The sequence below is a fragment of the Microcaecilia unicolor genome, chromosome 9, assembly GCF_901765095.1.
Source record: "Microcaecilia unicolor chromosome 9, aMicUni1.1, whole genome shotgun sequence".
NCBI classification, from domain to species: Eukaryota; Metazoa; Chordata; class Amphibia; order Gymnophiona; family Siphonopidae; genus Microcaecilia; species Microcaecilia unicolor.
In genome coordinates, this window is record NC_044039.1 from 124,767,256 (window position 1) to 124,787,487 (window position 20,232).

The 20,232-nt window shown below is 40.7% G+C and overlaps 1 protein-coding gene across 1 annotated transcript in view; it reads left to right on the forward strand.

Moving 5' to 3' along the window:
- Positions 1–20,232, forward strand: part of RAD51B (RAD51 paralog B) — a 1,398,038-nt gene that overhangs the window by 754,230 nt on the left and 623,576 nt on the right. The window contains exon 9 of the mRNA XM_030213870.1: positions 1,407–1,504. Coding sequence (XP_030069730.1) covers positions 1,407–1,504 — 98 coding nt within the window. The remainder of the gene's footprint in view (positions 1–1,406; positions 1,505–20,232) is intronic.

Here is a 20,232-nt window from a genome sequence, read left to right on the forward strand (position 1 = left end):
GAGAGGCTGGTGCAGGTGCAGCTTACACTTCCACGGGAAGCCCACAGAACTGGTTCCATCCCTGCAGGAACCCCGCAGGAACTGCCTCCATCCCCACGGGAACCCCGCAGAACTGGTTCCATCCCCGCGGGAACCCCGCAGGAACTGCCTCCGTCCCCGCGGGAATCCCGCGGGTTCCGTGGGATTCCCGCGGGGACGGAAGCCGTGCAGCTCTCTACTTTGCTCTGCCCCCCCCCTCCTTCCCTATGGCACAATTACTTTGCTGTGCTCCCCCACTCTCCCTCCCTATGGCATACTCACTCTGCTGTACTCCCCTATCCTCCCTCCCTATAGCACACTCTTAATTTGATCTGTCCTCCCACCTTCCCCATGGCACACTCTCACCTTGATCTGCCACTCCCACTGGCTCACTCACATGCTTTGCACCCCCTCCACCCCATTGGCACACTCTCACCTTGATCTGCCCCATTTGCTTGTAACACACTCACTATGCTCTGTTCCCCCCACACTCTTGGCACAGTAACCATGCTCTCTCTACCCCTCCCCTTGCAGAGATCATGGAGGAGGAGGAGGAAGTGAACTGCTGCAAATCGGGTCACTTCCTCCTTTGCTGGCTTAGACCTGAATGTTTAGGTGAAGCTTAGACCTGAATGTTTAGGTGAACCATGTGGGTCTCCCTACAGCCTTGTGGTTCACCTCAACAGTGGAGTGTAAGCCAGCAGAGAAAGAGGAAGTGACCCGATATGCAGTGGTTCACTTCCTCTCCCTTTTGCACGATCTCTTTCGGGGAAGGTGGAGAGAGGCCTGATGCCAGCACTTCACAGAATTCTGCACATTTTTAGAGAATTCTGTGCAAATTCTGTGCTGTGCAGTTGCACAGAATTCCCCCAAGAGTATTCAGGGCTGCATTTTCAATTAAAGTAGATATAAGGATGTGCATTCATTTGAAATGACAACATTTACAATGTTGTATCATGTCGCTGGCAATGAAAATAAGCAGAAGAAATATGAATTTTGTGGGGTTTTTTAAAATATGCCATCAATTGTGTGCACTCTTTCAAAAGAAAGCACACTATTAATGAGGAGAGGGCACTTTTCTGTGATAGTGTGTGCCTTGGGAAAGATTGTGCACTCTTCATGAATAGTTTGCACTGTTTCAAAAGAGTGCATGCTCTTTCTGAAAGAGTGCACACTTTTAACAATGTTGTTCCCATGATGACATAATGTCCCCACCCCCGAACAAAATGAGCATTGCTGGAAATGACAGAAGAATCAATATGACAATGAAAATATTCTTTCTACAATTATTAGAATCATTTATACCCTTAATTTATCCTTCTGTATGCAATAATTGTCATTGCTGAACTGCGTTCTGCTTTCCACAGCCTCTGAGATGGAGGAGGAAGGAGTAAGCGGATATGTGACAGCCGCCTTGGGGAACACATGGAGTCACAGTGTGAACACCAGGCTGATCCTGCAGTATCGTGGTGCACACGGAAGGCAGGTGAGAGCACTAACTTATCACTGATTAACAGAGCAGTAGATGGCATGGTCTTCTCTGGCTTATGTGCTGCTCTTTACAATCCTAATGCTGTAATTTTTGCACTCTTTTCTTGGAACATCTGCTCCCTGCTGTCAGATTCTTGGGGGAACATGTCCAGTGCAGATTAAATATGTTTGTCAGGTCTAGCATGTTCATATTGCTCTTCCAAATAAAATATGTTCTGTAACTCATTCTGCGCTATTTAATAGTGTCGTTCTACTAGCTGTTTTCATGTTGGAGGATCTGACATGTTAGTGGAATGTAATTAAGTTTAAAGGGACAGGAAATAACTTGGTTGGGTGGACACAAGAAGTAACAACAAAAAATATGATTTAGTTCTTGAGCTTTCCAGACCACACAGTTCCCTTCTTCTCCATGAGCTGTATGATCTGGAACTAAAATATATTTTTGTTGGTCCTTTGAAATATGTCACAACCTATTAAGATTGTGCTGTAAGATATACAGAGCCTGTGACTACAAGGAGCTTCTTAACACATAAAGTAAAGGCATAGCGCTTTATACCATGTGGTACTGCTCATATGCTTAAGATAGACCTGCTTTTTTGCTGGTCCCATTAAATACATATAAAGTTAGACAGTTAAACGCCGGGATGATACAGGTTAAGTAGCTAAAGGCCTTTCCACACAGAATGGCCTTTATAGAATACTAGCTTAGCGTACATTTCCCCCACGGATTCTATATACCACGCCTAGAGATCCGTGCCAAAATCCAGGCATATTCTATAACAGCGCGCATAATTTAATTGGCTTAACAAGCTAATCAGCATTGATAGCAGCACTAATTGGTAATAATTAGAATTTACATGCACAACTCATTAAGCATATTCTGTAATAATACGCCATGCTTTCGTTGATGTAAATGGAGACAAAGTTGTTTTAGGCGCTGAGACATCAACTAAGCGTATTCTGTATACCACACCTAAATCAAGGAAATGTTTACCGCGTGGATTTTTTAGGTGCCTTATATAGAATCTGCCCCTTCATGCCTAACTTTGGGCATGAGCATTTACGCCTGCCAAAGGCTGTTATAAATGTTTGCACTCAACTAATCCACAACAGGCAGAAAAACAGGTTTATCAATTTTTTATATAACCGGATTATCAACAAAGTAGCAGTAAATAGTGGTATAGTCCAGTTTAAATTTTCTTATATCCACTTAAACTTAAGAGATAGTACTAAATTTTTATAACAACGCGATTTATAGCAAAAGAACTTCAGCAAAAAAGATTAATCATATATATTTCTCTTGAACCTCAGTGATGTAAATCGCCATCCTTTAAATAGGGTCGATTTGATAAACATCAGATTCTTCACTGGTTCTTATATTTTTTTATTATATATATAGAAATTTTTAGTTTTTTAATCTTTATATTTTTATAGATTTCACACTTATCTTTTCAAAGTCTGTCGGACCCAGGGGGTCAGTTGTCCGACATGCACGTTTCGCCCATAGTGGGCTGTCTCAAGGACATTCCCCTGCAATATAAATGGAAAATATAAGTAAGAGATTTTATTAGTGATCTCCCCAAATATTGGTAGTAAACTGACGTTCAGAGAGAATCAAACAAACTAGAAAAAAACTCACCCCGTGCTTCTTTTAGCGTCAGCTCAGCAAAAGTTATAAGCCAAGATGGCGCCAGTTTTTTAAAAAGCTGATTAAATAGGCGTTACGTAATGACGTCAAAAAGGTTTACAAGTTTAAGATTTGAAAGCCCCGCCCCCCAGAAGGCGTTCCACCGGCAGCAAAAAGAATATTGCTACCGGTGGAGAGCGGGAAAGATTCAAATAAGAGATGTCCATTCAATTTCAGCATTTAATCCCTTAGGAGAGACAGTTTGGAGCATATAAATGTTAAATTGCTCTCTATAGTTTAACAGTTTTTTAATTGACCCACCCTCCTCCCGATAATCTAAGCATTCAACAATCCTCCATCTAATATCCTCCCACGTGTGCTGTTTCTGGAGCCAGTGATCTACCAGAGGGGCTTGTACATTTTGCGTTTGAATTTTTGATTTATGTTCATTTAGACGTGTTTTAATGGGTCTAGAGGTTCTACCAATATAGACTAAATCGCAGGGACATAGAATTGCATAGACCACATTTTTACTTTCACAGTTAGTTTTTACAGTACTTCTCATAGTTCTATCTCTGTCAGGCACTAACCAGCTTTCCCCGGTTATCGCAGACGAACACCACTGACAGTGTTCACAGACAGTTTGACTGCCCTGTAAATCAGTTATAAGGCACTTTGTGAAGAATTTATTTTTACTGAGGCGTTCTCCTAGTGTTTTGCCCCTAGTGAAAGAAATCAGGGGCATATCTTCAAAACAAGAGTACAATCTCATAATGTGCCAATGATCTTTGATAACTTTAGCTATTTTTTGGCTGGTCTCAGTGAAAGGTAAGATACAAGTAAGACAGTCCTCTTCCGCTTTAACAGTTTCTTGTATCAGAAGTGGTCTCTGCGCAAATCTTGCTCTGGTGTATGCTCCTTTTACAGCCCGATTTGGATAGCCTCTTGCCCAAAATCTTTCTTTCAACTCTCTAGCGTGCTTTTTGAACTCAATAAGAGAGGAACAAACTCTCCTAATACGCAAAAATTGGCTAATAGGGAGATTAAACTTCAGATGAAAAGGGTGATAACTGTTGAACTGCAGCAGAGTATTTCTACTAATTGGTTTCCGATATAGAGAGGTACAAAGTCTCTCTCCTTCTTTGTAAACTAGAAGATCCAAAAATTCAATAGCTGTTTCCCTAACAGTCATTGTAAATGTAATATGAATATCTATAGTATTGAGCCAATCCAAAAATTCTTTTAGGGCAGATTTTGAGCCCGTCCATAGAAAAAAGACATCGTCCAGAAATCTTCTCCAGAGTTTCACATGTTTAAAGTATGGGGATGGATAGATCGATTCAGACTCCATCTTCGCGATATATAAGGTAGCTACCGAGGGAGCTAGCGTAGCTCCCATCGCTACTCCCTGGATCTGTAGATAGAACTGTTTATTAAACCAAAAATAGTTTTTACAGATAACCAATTCTGACAAGCTCATAATGAATTCTGTAGAAATTCTTTGCCCCCCTGGGCGCATCTCCAAAATCTCCCTTATAATTCTTAGAGCACCAGTCTGTGGAATCTTGGTGTACAGAGATACAATATCTAGCGTAACCAGATATGTATTTGACGTCAGACCATCAAGATCTTCAAGATGTCTAAGGAAATGGGAAGAGTCTTTAATATATGAGTCCATTTTCTTTACATGTTCCTTAAGAAAGTGATCAATAAAAATTGACAAGGGCTCCAAAATCGATGATTTTGTGGATACTATAGGTCGCCCAGGGGGAGTAAACAATCGTTTATGAATTTTCGGTAAAAAATAGATTTTTGGAGTTTGAGGAAATTCTTCAATTAAGAACCTCCCTTCTTTTGCCGTAAGCATTTTATTTTTAAGTGCTTGAGAAACTAGTTCCTTTATTTCTTTTTCTAATTCATTCAAAGGATCTTGAGGGAGCAATTTATAGGAGCTTAAATCAGTTAGTTGGCTTTCTGCCTCATCCATGTATTGTGTTCTATCCCATATGACCGTTGCTCCTCCTTTATCAGCTCTTATAACAATAATAGAAGGCTCATTTATTAAACTGTTCAATGCCATCCATTGTTTTACAGTCATATTGGTTTTAAGGGAGTCCGAACTTGAATGTCTCTCTATTTCTTCTAGCTCACGAAAGATTAAATTTTTAAAAGTTAATACTATAGGATCAATTGGACCCGGAGGGTACCACCTCGAGGAGGGTTTCACAATCGAGATATCCGGGGAGGATGGTTGGTCAATAAAGAAAATTCTACATTGTAGTTTCCTAAAAAACTTATATAGAGCCACTCTCAAACGGAAAGGATCATGACGAGTAGTAGGCACAAAACCCAGACCAAGGTTTAAAACATTTAACTGTTCTTCAGAAAGATGAAATGATGATATGTTAACTACTGTTTCCGGGTTTTGCGTCCCCTGTAGTCCCCCGATCGATTTTGTCCTCTTAGTTGTTGTTGTTGCTGTCTCTGTTGCTTTTTAAACGTTCTTGTTCTTATATTACCATGGTCTTGAAGATCATATTGTTGTTCATCTATCTGGGGATCTTGTTCACGCTCACTCCCAGTGCTCAATTCACCGCTATCCTCAGAGGATTCTTCAAAAGCGACTCTTCTTTTATTAGAAATATTTCCATAGTCTTTTTTATGCCATACATAGATTCTACCAAGCAATCTACCAAGATTCTACCAAGCAATTCTATGTCCCTGCGATTTAGTCTATATTGGTAGAACCTCTAGACCCATTAAAACACGTCTAAATGAACATAAATCAAAAATTCAAACGCAAAATGTACAAGCCCCTCTGGTAGATCACTGGCTCCAGAAACAGCACACGTGGGAGGATATTAGATGGAGGATTGTTGAATGCTTAGATTATCGGGAGGAGGGTGGGTCAATTAAAAAACTGTTAAACTATAGAGAGCAATTTAACATTTATATGCTCCAAACTGTCTCTCCTAAGGGATTAAATGCTGAAATTGAATGGACATCTCTTATTTGAATCTTTCCCGCTCTCCACCGGTAGCAATATTCTTTTTGCTGCCGGTGGAACGCCTTCTGGGGGGCGGGGCTTTCAAATCTTAAACTTGTAAACCTTTTTGACGTCATTACGTAACGCCTATTTAATCAGCTTTTTAAAAAACTGGCGCCATCTTGGCTTATAACTTTTGCTGAGCTGACGCTAAAAGAAGCACGGGGTGAGTTTTTTCTAGTTTGTTTGATTCTCTCTGAACGTCAGTTTACTACCAATATTTGGGGAGATCACTAATAAAATCTCTTACTTATATTTTCCATTTATATTGCAGGGGAATGTCCTTGAGACAGCCCACTATGGGCGAAACGTGCATGTCGGACAACTGACCCCCTGGGTCCGACAGACTTTGAAAAGATAAGTGTGAAATCTATAAAAATATAAAGATTAAAAAACTAAAAATTTCTATATATATAATAAAAAAATATAAGAACCAGTGAAGAATCTGATGTTTATCAAATCGACCCTATTTAAAGGATGGCGATTTACATCACTGAGGTTCAAGAGAAATATATATGATTAATCTTTTTTGCTGAAGTTCTTTTGCTATAAATCGCGTTGTTATAAAAATTTAGTACTATCTCTTAAGTTTAAGTGGATATAAGAAAATTTAAACTGGACTATACCACTATTTACTGCACTCAACTAATGACAGGTGCACAAATGCAGGTATTCTAAAACACCACGCCTAAATTCTGGGAATACCCCAATCCACCCATGCTCCCATTGGAGTCGCGCATTATGAAAATTAGACATAAGGTGAGGGAAATCCACGTCTAATTCCAAATAACTGCTAATTAAGTGCTTGTTAATTCCAATTATTGATTTCTATTACCAGTTAAGCCAATTACTTTGACCTGCATACAAAATTGAGTGCCCAGCTTTGACTGACATGTACAGAATTCCCCTGAGAGGTGTTAAGTCTATAACAGTGTAAACATATACCCCAGGATTCTATATAGTGCACCTAGAGATCCGCGCTGAAATTCAAGCAGATTCTATAACAATGCACATAACTTAATTAGCTTAACAAGCTAATTAGTGTTGATAACAGCACTTAAGCAATAATGAGCACTAATTAGTAATTAGAATTTGCATGCACAAATCACTAAGAATGTTCTATAACGCAGTATGCCTAAGTTGTAGTGTGTGCAGGCAAAACAGGGCATAGTTATAGGCAGGGAAGTGGGCATTTTGTAGATGTTCCAAATTTACATGCACTAGGTCAGAATCTGCCTAGTGCATGTAAACCTACATGCCAGGATTTATGCCATGTTTTCATATCAACTAAGTGTATTTTATATGGAGAGGCATAATCGAACAGGGCCGTCCATCTATATGGGCGGCCATCTCTAAGGCCAGCCCCGTAAAGCGGCATACCCGACCATATTATAGAAACAAGATGGCCGGCCATCTTTCGTTTTGATAATACAGTTGGGGCTGGCCAATTCTCAACATTTGGGCCGGCATTAGAGATCGCCGCCATTGGTTTCCCGCTGATAATGGAAACTAATGGCGGCCATCTCAAACCTGGCCAAATCCAAACCATTTGGTCATGGGAGGAGCCAGCATTTCTAGTGCAGTGGTCCCCCTCACATGCCAGGACCCCAACAGGGCTCCCTAGGGGGCATTACAGTGGACTTCACAAATTGCTCCCAGTTGCATAGCTCCCTTACCTTGGGTGCTGAGCCCCCCCAAAACCCCCAAACCCACTACCCACAACTGTACAACACTACCATAGCCCTTATGGGTGAAGGGGGGCACCTACATGTGGGTACAGTGGGTTTCGGGTGGGTTTTGGAGGGCTCACATTTATTACTACAAATGTAACAGGTGGGGGGATGGGCCTGGGTCCGCCTGCCTGAAGTCCACTGCAGTACCCACTAAAAACTGCTCCAGGGACCTGCATAGTGCTGTGATGGAGCTGGGTATGACATTTGAGGCTGGCATAGAAGCTGGCACAAAAACGTTTACAATTTTTGTTTAGGGTGGGAGGGGGTTGGTGACCACTGGGGGAGTTAAGGGGAGGTGATCCCCGATTCCCTCCGGTGGTCATCTGGTCAGTTGGGGCACTTTTTTGTGGTTTGGTCCTAAAAATAAATTGACCAAGTGAAGCCGACCAAGTGCTCGTCAGAGCCGGTCTTCTTTTTCCCATTATCGGCCGAAGCTGGCCATCTCGTAATCATGCCCCCGTCCCGCCTTCCGTACCCTGCCGAAATGCCCCATTTAACTTTGGCTGGCCCTGCGACAGAAAGCAGTTGAAGCCGGCCAAAATCGGCTTTCGATTATACCGATCTGGCTGGGTTTAGGAGATGGTCGGCCATCTCCTGATTTGTGTCAGAAGATGGCTGGCCTTCTCCTTCGAAAATAAGCAGGATAGTAACATAGTAGATGATGGCAGAGAAAGACCTGTACGGTCCATCCAGTCTGCCCAACAAGATCAACTCATATGTGCTACTTTATGTGTATACCTGACTTTGATTTGTATCTGCCATTTTCAGGGCACAGACCGTAGAAGTCTGCCCAGCACTAGCCCCGCCTCCCAACCACTAGCCCCGCTTCCCACCACTGGCTCTGCCACCCAATCTCCGCTATGCTTCTGAGGATCCATTCCTTCTGAACAGGATTCCTTTATGTTTATCCCACACATTTTTGAATTCCCTTACCGTTTTCACCTCCACCACCTCCCATGGGAGGGCATTCCAAGTATCCACCAATCTCTCTGTGAAAAAATACTTCCTGTACATTTTTCTTGAGTCTGCCCCCTTCAATCTCGTTTCATGTGCTCTAGTTCTACCGCCTTCCCATCTACGGAAAAGGTTTGTTTGCGGATCAATACATTTCAAATATTTGAACGTCTATATCATATCACCCATTTCTCCTTTCCTCCAGGATATACATGTTCAGGTCAGCAAGTCTCTCCTCATACGTCTTGTAACGCAAATCCCATACCATTTTTGTAGCTTTTCTTTGCACCGCCTAAATCTAGGTGCTGCTTATAGAATACACTTAGCATTGATTTCCGTGCTGATTCTTTAGGTGCCATATATAGAATCATCCCCATAGCGCTTTACTTCATGTGGATATTCAGCAACTAGTGGATCAATGTTCATATACATTAATTAGGCCTGCTTTTTTGCTCATCCCAATATGTGTATAAGTTATAATGGGGGGGGGGGGGGGGGGGGATTTTATAACACTGCACCTTTGTAGCTGCCTATTCTGTAAATGAAAGTAGGCACCTACTGATTTTTTTATAGTAGTAGCCTAACAAGTGATAGATATATACACATAAGCCATAATAATGCTGACTAGTGCATGTTCTCATTTCAAACAACGGTACCCATGAGTATGATATTCAAAATTGTTTATCCAGATAAATGACTTAGGCACACTCCTGTCTAGATATTCAACATCACTGTTCCAACAGTGCAGCTGAATATCTTTATAGTAACATAGTAGATGATGGCAGAAAAAGACCTGCATGATCCATTCAGTCTGCCCAACAAGATAAATTCATATGTGTATACCTTAGTTTGATTTGTACCTGTCTTTTTCAGGGCACAGACCATATATAGGGCTGGGGTGGAGCGAGGGTGGAGCCAGATATAATCTGGAGAGCAGCTTTATTCAGACCACTATCCAGATAAAATTAGGATAGAAAAACTGCTTTCTTGAAGTTATCCAGAGAGCTATCTGGACAGTGGTCTGACTGTACTGAATAGATAATCAGTGCTGGTTGCAGTCTGGATAGCAGCACTGAATATCAATGAGTAATTTAAATGCTGTGGTGTTTTAATGTTGGGCCTATTGTTTTCTTATCCAATAATAACTTAAAATACCAGTCACTTTAAGGGTAGCATGGGGTAGGCCAAAGCTTTGCTTTGCCCAGTTGACTTCATTTAAAAACGTAAATGACCCTGGCTTGAAGCACTGTGCTTCATGTTCCCATTTCCTGCCATTGTTACTAGAAATATAGAAACAGAGAAAATGAAGGCAGATAAAGATCATATGGCCTATCCAGTCTACCCTTCCTTTCTCTTAGAGATCCTGTGTTCTTGTCCCATGCTCTCTTGAATTCAGATACAGTCTTTGTCTCTACCAGCTCAAACAAGAGGCAGTTCCACTCATCCACTACCCTATCCGTGAAGAAGTATTTCCATAGATTACACCTGAATCTGTCCCCTTTCACCTTCATCCTATGCCTCCTCATCCCAGCTTTCTTACCTCCTGTTCATAATGCCATGAAAGTATTTAAATACTTCCATCATATCTCTCCTCTGTTGCCTTTCTTCCAGCAACAAAATGAAAAGGAATGTGGATATGGGTTATTGCAAACTATATCCAGTTTGCTGTTATTGGCAACCAAAATTAACAAATCAAACTGAAACTGACATGATTTGTTATTACTCAGTTGGTCTAGTTGCACGATAAGCCACAAAGGTTGTTTGTAATACTGTATGTGTCAAAACAAGCAGTGTAAAATAAGACAAGATATACTATATACTCAAGGCTTCAGTTTTTCTCAATTTAGAAAAGTATGAAAGAAAATCATATAAACCTGCAAATATAGAGCTTTGGTATTTCAGCAAAATCTCCTTGTGAAATGAGACTGTTGTGCTGAATTTCTCAGTGATGTATTATTACATGTTGAACATAATCTGGGCAACAAAGTGCACTGTGGGCATGCTCTCACTGTCTTTGAGGGTAAATTTCTAGGTGCTAACCATTTCAGCCTACTTAGCTTTGCAGTCCCAAAGATGGCAAACATTCCAAATCATGAAATCTAGCACACTAAAACAGACCATAATGACATTAATCTCAAGGTGCTTTTTATGACACAGTAGTATATTGTGTTTTGCTCCATGTAGCAAATAAAAGAGAGAATATTAACAGTTTTTTAATTTTCCTTTCATGGAGGTCAGGGTTCTCTTTTTTTTTTTTTTTGGATGTGAAGCGTCTGTTCATGCTTTCCTTTTTTTTTTATAAACTTTATTTTAAATGCGAATACAGTATGCATATAGAATATATCAATAACACATTTTACATCTTATCATCACCCCCCCTTCCCTTCCCCCCTCCCCCTTCCTTCTCCTAGAGGTCTCCTGCGCATGTGACTTATATAATTGATATGGCCGTTCTGAGTGTACCCGGGCTTATAAATTGAATCTATAGCGCTGGTTCTCAACCTAATCCTCCACACACCAAGCCAGTCTAGTTTTCAAGACAACCACAATACATGAGATAGATTTGCACAAAATGCATGCACATTTATCTCATGCAAATTCATTGTCAATATCCTTAAAATCTGACTTGTGACTGAGAGTGTCACAAGATGTCACCATGAAGCTGGATGGCTAAACTTAGTTTACGTTGGAGCTGCATTCCTCGTGGTGTTTTCTTTTCCTCGTGACTAATGCCGCATATAAAGAGGATGGGGGTGGTTAAGGCTGTGCCCTTGGTGGCCAAAATGTTTTTCCCGTGCAGCAAACATTAGCTAGGTATGCCGCCAGACCTCCCATTATCTATAACCTATTGCCTCAGGTGAAGAAGCGCTTGAGGCCCAGGGCTAAAAGTAACTTTATCTCCTCCAGCATTCAATCCTCCACCATGTCTAGCAGACTCCACTGGAGAGACGGAGTTTCCGTCTTCTGTGGAAGTCACTAATCAGAGGAGACTGAATGAGGGCAGCTAACCCATGGCTAGAACTGTGTAAGAAAACAACTTTGGAGTAAGTGCCAGAGTGGCTGCCAGTGTTAGTGTTCCCATGACAGTGACTTTGGAGAGCATTTGGTTGGCTCTCAGAAAACTGGATGCGACAGTTGCCGTCTACAGAAGAAGTTGCAATATTAGTGAGTAAAATTGACTTACTTTCTTAGAATGTGAATGGGGTAAAATGGAACATTCCTCCCAAATCCAGCGTATCCAAGGAGAGGTTCAAACCTTACAAGATCTTACATCTTATTTTGTTAAGGATAAATTAATGTTACGCTGTCAGATCGAACAGATTGAAAACTATAATAGAAGATAGTCTTTGTTTCTTGAACTTTCCATGGTCTCTTGGTATTCCTCCTCTAGCTATCTTTGAAAAATATCTAATGGAAATATTGAATTATTCCTCGGAAGCTATTCCTCCTCTGAACAGGATTTACTATATTTCCTCTGCTTCTAAAAATAATGTAGAAGGAGCACCATGGGCCTTAGATCAAGATGCAAAGTTGGATGTAATGAGTATATCAGCAATACTGGAGTCTTCAAATATCGGATGATTCTGAAAGGACCACCTTATTGGTATTTTTTGTATTTGAACAGGATCTCAATTCTGTTTTGAGGCTAAATTTACAATCCTTGTTTTATGCTCAGGGGACACGGGTATATCCTGATGTAACCAAAAATACTTAGGATCGGAGAAGAGCATTTTTAGCATTGAGATGAGAGACTAAATCTCTGGGTGCAACTTTCTTATTGAGTTATCCTTGCAAATGTTTAGTTAGATATGCTGGGACAAAGTATGCCTTCTTTGCTCTGGAACAACTTAAGGTTTTCCTGGACTTAAAGAAGATTTCACTAGACAAAGATAAGTGTGATTTGATGAACGATTACGCTTAATGTTGGCAATGAAGAAATGATCAAATTTTAAGGATTTGTAGAAGATCACAGTATGGGTTAGCAATGAAGAATAGATTTAATGTTAAGATATTAGAATAAAGTAGTAATATGAGAAAAATTGAAGCAAAACAGAAGATATAAATTTCAATAAAGATTAACTTAAAAGGTTTTTTGGACCGATGATTATTTGGGCTCATGATATACAAAAATTAGCCATAAAGTGGATGTGGCAAAAACTAGCCATATGGTGAATGTGGCAGTTTATAATGTCAATTTTTACCTATAATTAAAAGAAAACTTGTGGATTAATGTTCGAAATTGATAATTGTAAATCGTAAGTTCTTGTATCATTTGAGTTGGACACTATTGTACACAAAACTTCAATCTCAGCCATTTTTAGTGTGAGTAATCTATCAGTTGATACTATCAGCTCATTTTCCAAGGGATAATTCCTAATTAAAAATCAAAAACCTTCATTTTTATTTTTACCCTGCGCTTTCCCACTCATGGCAGGCTCAATGCAGCTTACATGGGGCAATGGAGGGTTAAGTGACTTGCCCAGAGTCACAAGGAGCTGCCTGTGCCTGAAGTGGGAATCAAACTCAGTTCCTCAGGACCAAAGTCCACCACCCTAACCACTAGGCCACTCCTCCACTCCTTTATCTTTCCTTTCAGAGTGTTAGTTCTTTTTTGAGTTACAAGGCAAACCATTTTAGACTGCCATAGTTGTAAGTCATTTTCCTATGCCAGACTGATGCCAGGCATAATAATATGGTTGTAATTATCTACTACCTACTGCATGCTTCCTGATGTACTTATAAGAGCTGCATACTGTACGACTAAGAATCAGTTATCATCCTGATACCATCTTATGCTTGATGACTAGTGCTGGACTTGTATCTTTGTCATGGTCTTGGCAATTCAGCTTCTTATAAACTTGCAATTTTCGTGACCTGGTTTAAATTAATCAGTATGTGTTTTGTACAGAATGGGAGCCACATCTCTCAACCTGTTTCAATTGTCTGTATACAGTACTTTGTGTATATGACTTGTTGATGTCCTCTTGTGTGCACAGGGAAAGAAAACAAAATCTTTGATAAATATAAGCTCAGATTTCAATCAGAATTATTTATGCCACTTATCTGATAACTTTGAGCAAATCATATAAACTTCAGCTGTTCTCTGAACATTTCCCCCCCCTTTTTGTCCTTCTTTAGACCCTGCCCCAGACCGCCCTCAGCTTTAGCAGTTAGTGCTGATATTCAGTGGAACTAAACCAGTTAAGTGTCTCTGAATAGCGGATAGCCCTGTACAGGCGATTTAACTGGCCAGGAGACTCTCCAGTCCAGTTAAATTATGCGGAATATCAGCTCAGTGGGCGCCAATGTGACTTTACAAAATAGGCGATATATAGGTGTTTTCCTGCCCAATTTAAGCACCCTGTTATAAAATTACCCTGACTTATTAAGCGCTCCCCCTTTGTCACAGGTAATAAATAGAAGAAAACAAAACAGAAAAGAAAATAAGATGAAACACAGAAGCATTTCAATTACAGTTTCACAGGAAGAAGATGGCATGGGTTAGGGAGAGCTGGGTGGGTGAGAAACAGGGACAGATGGATGGTTGTTAAAATGTTGACAAAGCAGACAGGACTTAACAAAGATCTGTTTTTTCTAGCCCATTATAAACCAGAAAATTCTACTGCTTTGTCACCTTTTATCAGCCATCCATCTCTCCCTGTTTTTCTGTTTCACTTATCAGAATATATTTGTCAACATTTGCTTATCTCTGATCTGAAGAACAAGGGTTACCTTCAAAAGCTAATCAAAAAATGTATTGCTAGTCCAATAAAAAAAGGTATCAGCTCATTTTCTTTTCTCTGTTTTGTTTTATTTCTATTTATTACCTTTAAAAGTGGACTAATATGGCTACCACACCACTTTGTCACAGAATGGAAAGAGAGCCTTAGAGAGTCAGGCCAACATCCTTACTCCCTTGTTTACTAAGCCGAGCACTAACCCGACTCAGTCCATTGCCTTAGTAAACAGAGGGGTTAATGTCATACAAGCAGCATTCACAAATCAACTTGTAAAGGTGTTCACTAAAGGAAAGGACTTGAAACGGGCTCTTAGTAAAATATTTATTCACAAAGGTTTATAAAAATGCACTCCAAACATTTTCGCATAGACATGACAGTATGAGTAAAGCTAGCAAGGGTTCAATGAGTTTGTCTTCATTAACAATCTGAAGTGAGATTGGGACATGTTGTAATTTTAAAGCTCCAAATTATGCTGAGTAACACTTTTGGGGTTGCACTGCTTATGAGTCATTCAGTAAGTCATTGTGAATAGATTCACTGTCCTTTTTTTTTATTATTATTTGGAAATCACTGTACATATTTTCTGTCACAAATCACTCGTCACTATGTAAACCTGTAGTTAAAGTTCACCGGATGCATATAGAGTCCTACTAACAATAACACGTGGTATTCCATGTTAAAACTAGTATTTCTTTTCATAACAGATGGCTTTCCAGGTCTATCTTGCATTACATTGTGGTTTGGCAAAACCACAGAGGCAGGAGCACCACACCAAACAACAACAACAACACAAAAGGAGAGTTTGCATTCACAAGAAAAAGAAGCAAAACGAGTTCAAAGATGATATTTTATTTCATAATCAATTCTCATATAACCCAACGTGGCTATGTTTCACCAGAGATGGCTGTATTAAAGGTTTAGAAAATTCCACTTTGCTGGTCACAAAACTTAGGGCTCCTTGTGCTAAGGTGTGCCAATGGATTTAGCACACGGTAAAGAATTAGTGTGCGTTAAGAGCCTTCCATTCCTGTGGGCTTCTTAGCATTTAGCACATACTAATTCTATTAGCATATCTTAGTAAAAGAAGCCCTTTGTCTCCTGCCTTCAAAATGTCACTCCATTCACAGGTTTGACAGAGACATTTGGGTTAAATGCTGTTTGGTACGGCTAAGGAGTGATTCCCTTTGAACTTTTTATGAACGCGTGGAGGGGCATAATCAAACGGGGCGCCCAAGTTTTCCTGAGGGCATCCTCGCAGGACGTCCTCGTGAAGGGGCGGGGGAAACCTGTATTATCGAAACAAGATGGGAATCCATATTTCGTTTCGATAATATAGTCGGGGACGTCCAAATCTCAACATTTAGGTCGACCTTAGAGATGGTCGTCCTTAGAGATGGTCGTCCCCGGTTTTCGGCCATAATGGAAACCGAGGACGCCCATCTCAGAAACGACCAAATCCAAGCCATTTGGTCGTGGGAGGAGCCAGCATTCATAGTGCACTGGTCCCCCTCACATGCCAGGACACCAACCCCTAGGGGGCACTGCAGTGGACTTCACAAATTGCTCCCAGGTGCATAGCTCCTTTACCTTGGCTGCTGAGCCCCCCAAAACCCACTCCCCACAACTGTATACCACTACCATAGCCCTTAGGGATGAAGGGGGGCACCTACATGTGGGTACAGTGGGTTTGTGGTGGGTTTTGAAGGGCTCACATTTACCACCACAAGTGTAACAGGTAGGGGGGGGATGGGCCTGGGTCCGCCTGCCTGAAGTGCACTGCACCCACTAAAACTGCTCCAGGGACCTGCATACTGCTGTCTATGACATTTGAGGCTGGCATAGAGGCAGGCAAAAATATTTAAAAAACATTTTTTTTGAGGTTGGGAGGGGGTTGGTGACCACAGGGGGAGTAAGGGGAGGTCATGCCTGATTCCCTCTGGTGGTCATCTGGTCAGTTCGGGCACCTTTTTGAGGCTTGGTCGCAAGAAAAAATGGACCAAGTTAAGTCGGCCAAGTGCTCGTCAGGGACACCCTTCTTTTTTCCATTATCGGCCGAGGATGCCCATGTGTTAAGCACGCCCCAGTCCCACCTTTGCTACGCTTCTGACACCCCCCCCCCCCCCCCGTGAACTTTGGTCGTCCCCGCGATGGAAAGCAGTTGAGGACGCCCAAAATCGGCTTTCGATTATGCCAATTTGGGCGACCCTGGGAGAAGGACGCCCATCTTGCGATTTGTGTTGAAAGATGGGCACCCTTCTCTTTCAAAAATAAGCCTGATAGTGATGCGTTGTATACTGACATTTTCTTTCCACTGGCTGTATACAATCAGTTCCAGACCCCTGAAATATGTATTCTCATTGAAATATGGCTGCATTGGAACTTTTCATCACCTATATGGACAAGTTTGGTTAGTCCTCTCATCTCAACACTCTCCACTCCTCCCAACTACTCTTAGCACCCCAGAGGTTAAACTTCCCATATCAGACAACTTGAAAATCCTTGGAGTAATGATTGATAGACATTTATAATTTGAAAACCATGCTAAATTCATCAACAAAAAGATGTTCAACAAAATGTGGATTTTGAAACGAGTGAAAGCATATCTTCCCTTGAACACCTTCCGGATCCTAGTACAATCCACTGTACTCACACACATAGATTACTGCAACAGTGTGTTTTTTAGGTTGTAAGTCCCTAATATTGAAAAAGCTTCAGACTTCCCAAAACATGGCGGCCAGACTTATTTTCGGCAGATCAAGATTCGATAGCGCAACACCTCTTTGAGAGAAACTTCACTGGCTCCCCATCAAAGACAGAATTAATTTTAAAGTTAACACAATGATTTACAAGATATTACACGGAGAAGCCCCTACCTACATGAATAACCTTATCGACCTCCCAACCAGAAACAGTTTGACGTCTTCCTGTACTTACCTTAATCACCTTCCCAACTGCAAAGGTATTAAGTACAAATCCTTTTATGCATCCAATTTCTCCTTTTTGGGTAGCCAGGTTTGGAACGCTCTACCAAGATCCATCCGTACAATCAACGGCCTTTTGCCCTTCAGAAAAGCATTGAAGACCCATCTCTTCAAGAAAGCCTACCCTAACGATTCAACTTAACTCAAGCCTGCCCACATGATTCTTACCGACGATTGTTATACGTTGATCATGTTTCCCATTATTTTTATTGCTATCCCATATCTATTCCTCTCCATCTTCCTACGCCTACCTCCTAATGCTCATTTCCTTCTGCACCTAATTCCTCCTTTGTTCAATTTACTTATCCATTAACCCCATTAATATTATGTTTACCACAAACTGTATATTCTTCTTATGACTTGTAATTTTTTATATTGTTACTATGTAAGCCGCATTGAGCCTGCCATGTGTGGGAAAGCGCGAGGTACAAATGTAATAAATAATAAATAAATATAGCTTTATATTAATAATTTGATAGTTTTCTGTAGTTTTGCTGTCCCTCTCTGGATTGTCACGTCTTCCTTGTTTGTTTGACTATGTGCAGAGACCAGTTCCTCTGTTTTGTTTCAACCTTCACTGTTATTATATCATGTTGGGACATTTAGGAGCCCTTTTACTAAGCCGCAAGAAAAAAAGTGCCCTGTGTTAGGATTGGGACATGAAATTGGCGCGCACTGGGCCATTTTTTACCGCGGAGTGAGCAAAAGGCATTTTTAAAAATGGGGCCGTAAATGGCCATGTGCTAATATTAAAATTAATGGACAGATATTTACTGCCTGAGCCCTTACCGCCACCTATTTAGAAAGCGGGAAGGGCTCACACGCTACTCGTGCAGTAATCAGGCAGCATGCAGCAATGTGGATACGCTGCTGATTACCACCAGGAACGCCCCCCCGCGGTAGAAAATAGAAAATTATTTTCTACTGTTGGAAACTGCACACCCCAACTTCGGAGCTACCGCTGAGCGCCCGTGCTACCCCGGTAGTAGGGTCAATTTGGTGCGCGCTACCCGCACGGTATCCCTACCGCGGCTTAGTAAAAGGGCCTCTTAGAAAGAAAAACCTCTTCAGTCATCAGCTGCAATTTCTGTGTTCTTTGGAGATCTCTTATTAAAACACTGAGCAGGCCCAACCCTGCTTTGTTAACTGAGATCTCAGAGCCTGAGGTGGTATAGGTGCAAACTGCAGAAGTATTAAATTCTACAAAAAGGCAAGGAGGTAGATTGCTTTAACTTAGCTTCCTTTTTTTTAAACTACAGTTTATACGTCTAGTTTTCAATAACCTTAAGTTGGTTTTGCTAGAGATTTAGTTCAGATGAATTTACTGCATGTAATTTGGTGTTTCCTCTTTCATTACCTTATATTTCTACTGTAAAACTAAACTCAGATACAGATATGACTGCTGAAATGCTGTTTTCAGCTGAACAAGTTGCTTGAATAGCTATAGACAGAATGCACCTTCAGGCACAGCTAACAGAGAAGTGTTTTCTATGTGGTTTTGTAAAGAAAGTACCCAATGAAACTAGGCAGAGGGTGTGAAAAACCACATGCCTCCTGCACTGGAAATGTTTTTTGAGCATTGTGTTCTTTATACTCAGTAATGTTTTTTTGTCTTTACATCTTGCTTAGCACCAAATTTTAAACAGTAGTACTGCAGGTTTCTGAGGTAAAGTCAGACTTCTAATAGCTTTGGTATAGATACATATTTCATGACCTGATCCACATCACTTTCTCCCCTTTCTACATACATTAACAGTCAACAGAACCAATTCATCAACATTGTTGAATTTGTGACATCATTACAGTGGATGGCAGGTGAAACTTGCGGTTAGCATCAGTTTTCATGAACTGATGCTAACTGCACATATACAAGTTTACCAAGGGGTTTTCCCAGAGGGGTGGAATGGAAATAAAAACCCCATGATAACTCAGACCCTTAATTTTAGTAGATTTTGTTGAACTATTTATCAACTCTTTCCCTAGTAGAGCAATCCGAGCAAATCAGTTCGGAGCCCTTTTTACTAAATATAATTAGACTACGCTAAATGCTAAGAGGCCCATTTCCCTCCGAGATTCTATATAGCACGACTTAAGTTGCGCGCGTAAATCCAGTTGTATTCTGGATTTGTGTGTGCAACTTAATTAGTTAACAAGTCAATCAATGCTGATAATTACCACTTAATCAATTATTGACACTAATTGACATTAATGTAGAATTTACATGCAGAACTGTCTGTATTCTATAACATGATGCACATAAATTCTAAGTCACGTAGTTGAAAAAGGGGCATGATCATGGGCATGGAATGGGCGTTTCTAAAATCTATGTGCGTGGTTATAGAATACACCTGGTCCACTTGTAATTTAGGCGTCTGCATTTACATCAAGTTTTACTTGGTGTAACTGCCCACAACTAAGGGCCCTGTTTACTAAACCACGCTGTAGGCGTGCTAACTTTTTAGTGGGTGCTAAAAATTAGTGTGCGCTAATACTAGAGACACCCATATATTCCTATGGGTTTCTCTAGCATTAGTGCGCTAATTTTTAGCACGAGTTATATATAGAATCTAGTCCTAAATACTTATGGGCTTCTTAGCTTTTAGTGCACACTAATTTCATTAGTGTGTGCTAAGCTTTAGTA